This window comes from Haplochromis burtoni, unplaced genomic scaffold (assembly GCF_018398535.1).
Source record: "Haplochromis burtoni strain Fernald_Lab_line unplaced genomic scaffold, NCSU_Asbu1 Contig_4595, whole genome shotgun sequence".
Taxonomy (NCBI): Eukaryota; Metazoa; Chordata; class Actinopteri; order Cichliformes; family Cichlidae; genus Haplochromis; species Haplochromis burtoni.
In genome coordinates, this window is record NW_024586956.1 from 2,382 (window position 1) to 3,683 (window position 1,302).

The following is a 1,302-nucleotide window of genomic DNA, read 5'->3' on the forward strand; positions in this document are numbered from 1 at the left end:
GTCTGCTCGGATAGGCGACTGGTTCACCTGATCACCAGTGGGGCTCGATGGGTTCTCCAAACGACTATACACTAATTCATGAAGCACTTTGTCATGGTGCTCCTTCCACTTCTTGGGCCTCCAGGCTGGTGTCGTCCGGCATCTTTGTCTCCACAGCTGGTCCTGCTCTTCCTCAAGGTTGATGGCTTTCACCGCAGATGTCAAAGCAAACACCTCTTCCTCACTGCTGAGAGAAAGACTCTTCTGCAGAATCTGCCATACATGCTCTTCAAGGGCTTTATGGTCTGCAGCAAGCATTTTTACTGCTTCCTCGTGATCTTTGAGTGCATCAGCCTCTGTTTTCTCTCCAAACAGATGTTTCTCCCTCTTGATCAGTTGTTGAGTGGCTTCAAACAGGTATTGTCTTTCAAGGTATCCCTCAAAAGTAGGATTCACTGGTGGACAAAAAAGAAGATCAATAATTTTCAATCAGTTCACATTTCTCCTAAAACAAGGTGTTTATTACTTCTAGAAGAAATGGAGATGGTTATGCCTGTTGTGGATGAACCCGACCAGGTCCGCATTCTTCTCCAGGTAGTAAAAAGTGACCAAAAGACCAAGAAAGGTGCTGAGAAATCTGCAAAAAAAAAAAAATCAGTAAGTTAAAAAAACCCTACTTTCTCTGTCTTAATATAACTTTTTTCTATGATTGCCATAAACTAATCATTTTAGCCTTGTGCACATCATGACCGTGAAATAACAAAAAAATAGATTAAACCATAAATCTGCAATACAGGCATTACTATTTTTAAATTTTCAATAAATAAATACAATGATTTCCGCTTTATAAATCCCACAATTATCACCAGCACCGTAACTTAACTACATGATAAAAAAAAAACACATTAACAAAAAACTGCAATGTTTCATGCACGAAGCAGGAAGACCCCCAGAAAAACACTTTTTACAGAACAACACATTTAAAAATGAGACATAAACAACATCTGCCCTAACACAAAGAAAACTACTGACATCATCCAATCGAATTACAACAATACGCCAAAGTAAGTCTGTAAAAAGTATTTGTGGCCAAACAAACTATCCACATTATATATATCAAAAAAATTCATTCAGATTCTACTCACATAAGCTTCACAGTCACTGCTTTGAAAGTAACTGCAGCTGCTGTGAGCTTTTATGCCTAACGAGACAAGCTCCTCCTGCTCGGGCTATGTAGGGAAATTTCACATAGACCCACAGAGCCCCACACACACACACACACACACACACACACACACACACACACACACACACACACACACA

At 39.9% G+C, this 1,302-nt stretch overlaps 1 protein-coding gene across 1 annotated transcript in view; it reads right to left on the reverse strand.

The window, feature by feature from the left end:
• The window catches only part of LOC121813993 (tumor necrosis factor alpha-induced protein 2-like), a gene marked incomplete at its 3' end in the record, with an annotated part of 2,623 nt that extends 1,398 nt beyond the window's left edge, over positions 1-1,225 (reverse strand). The window contains exons 1-3 of the mRNA XM_042217991.1: positions 1,125-1,225; positions 533-616; positions 7-434 (exon numbers count right to left, since the gene is read on the reverse strand). Coding sequence (XP_042073925.1) covers positions 7-434; positions 533-563 — 459 coding nt within the window. The remainder of the gene's footprint in view (positions 1-6; positions 435-532; positions 617-1,124) is intronic.
• Positions 1,226-1,302: the final 77 nt, after the last annotated feature.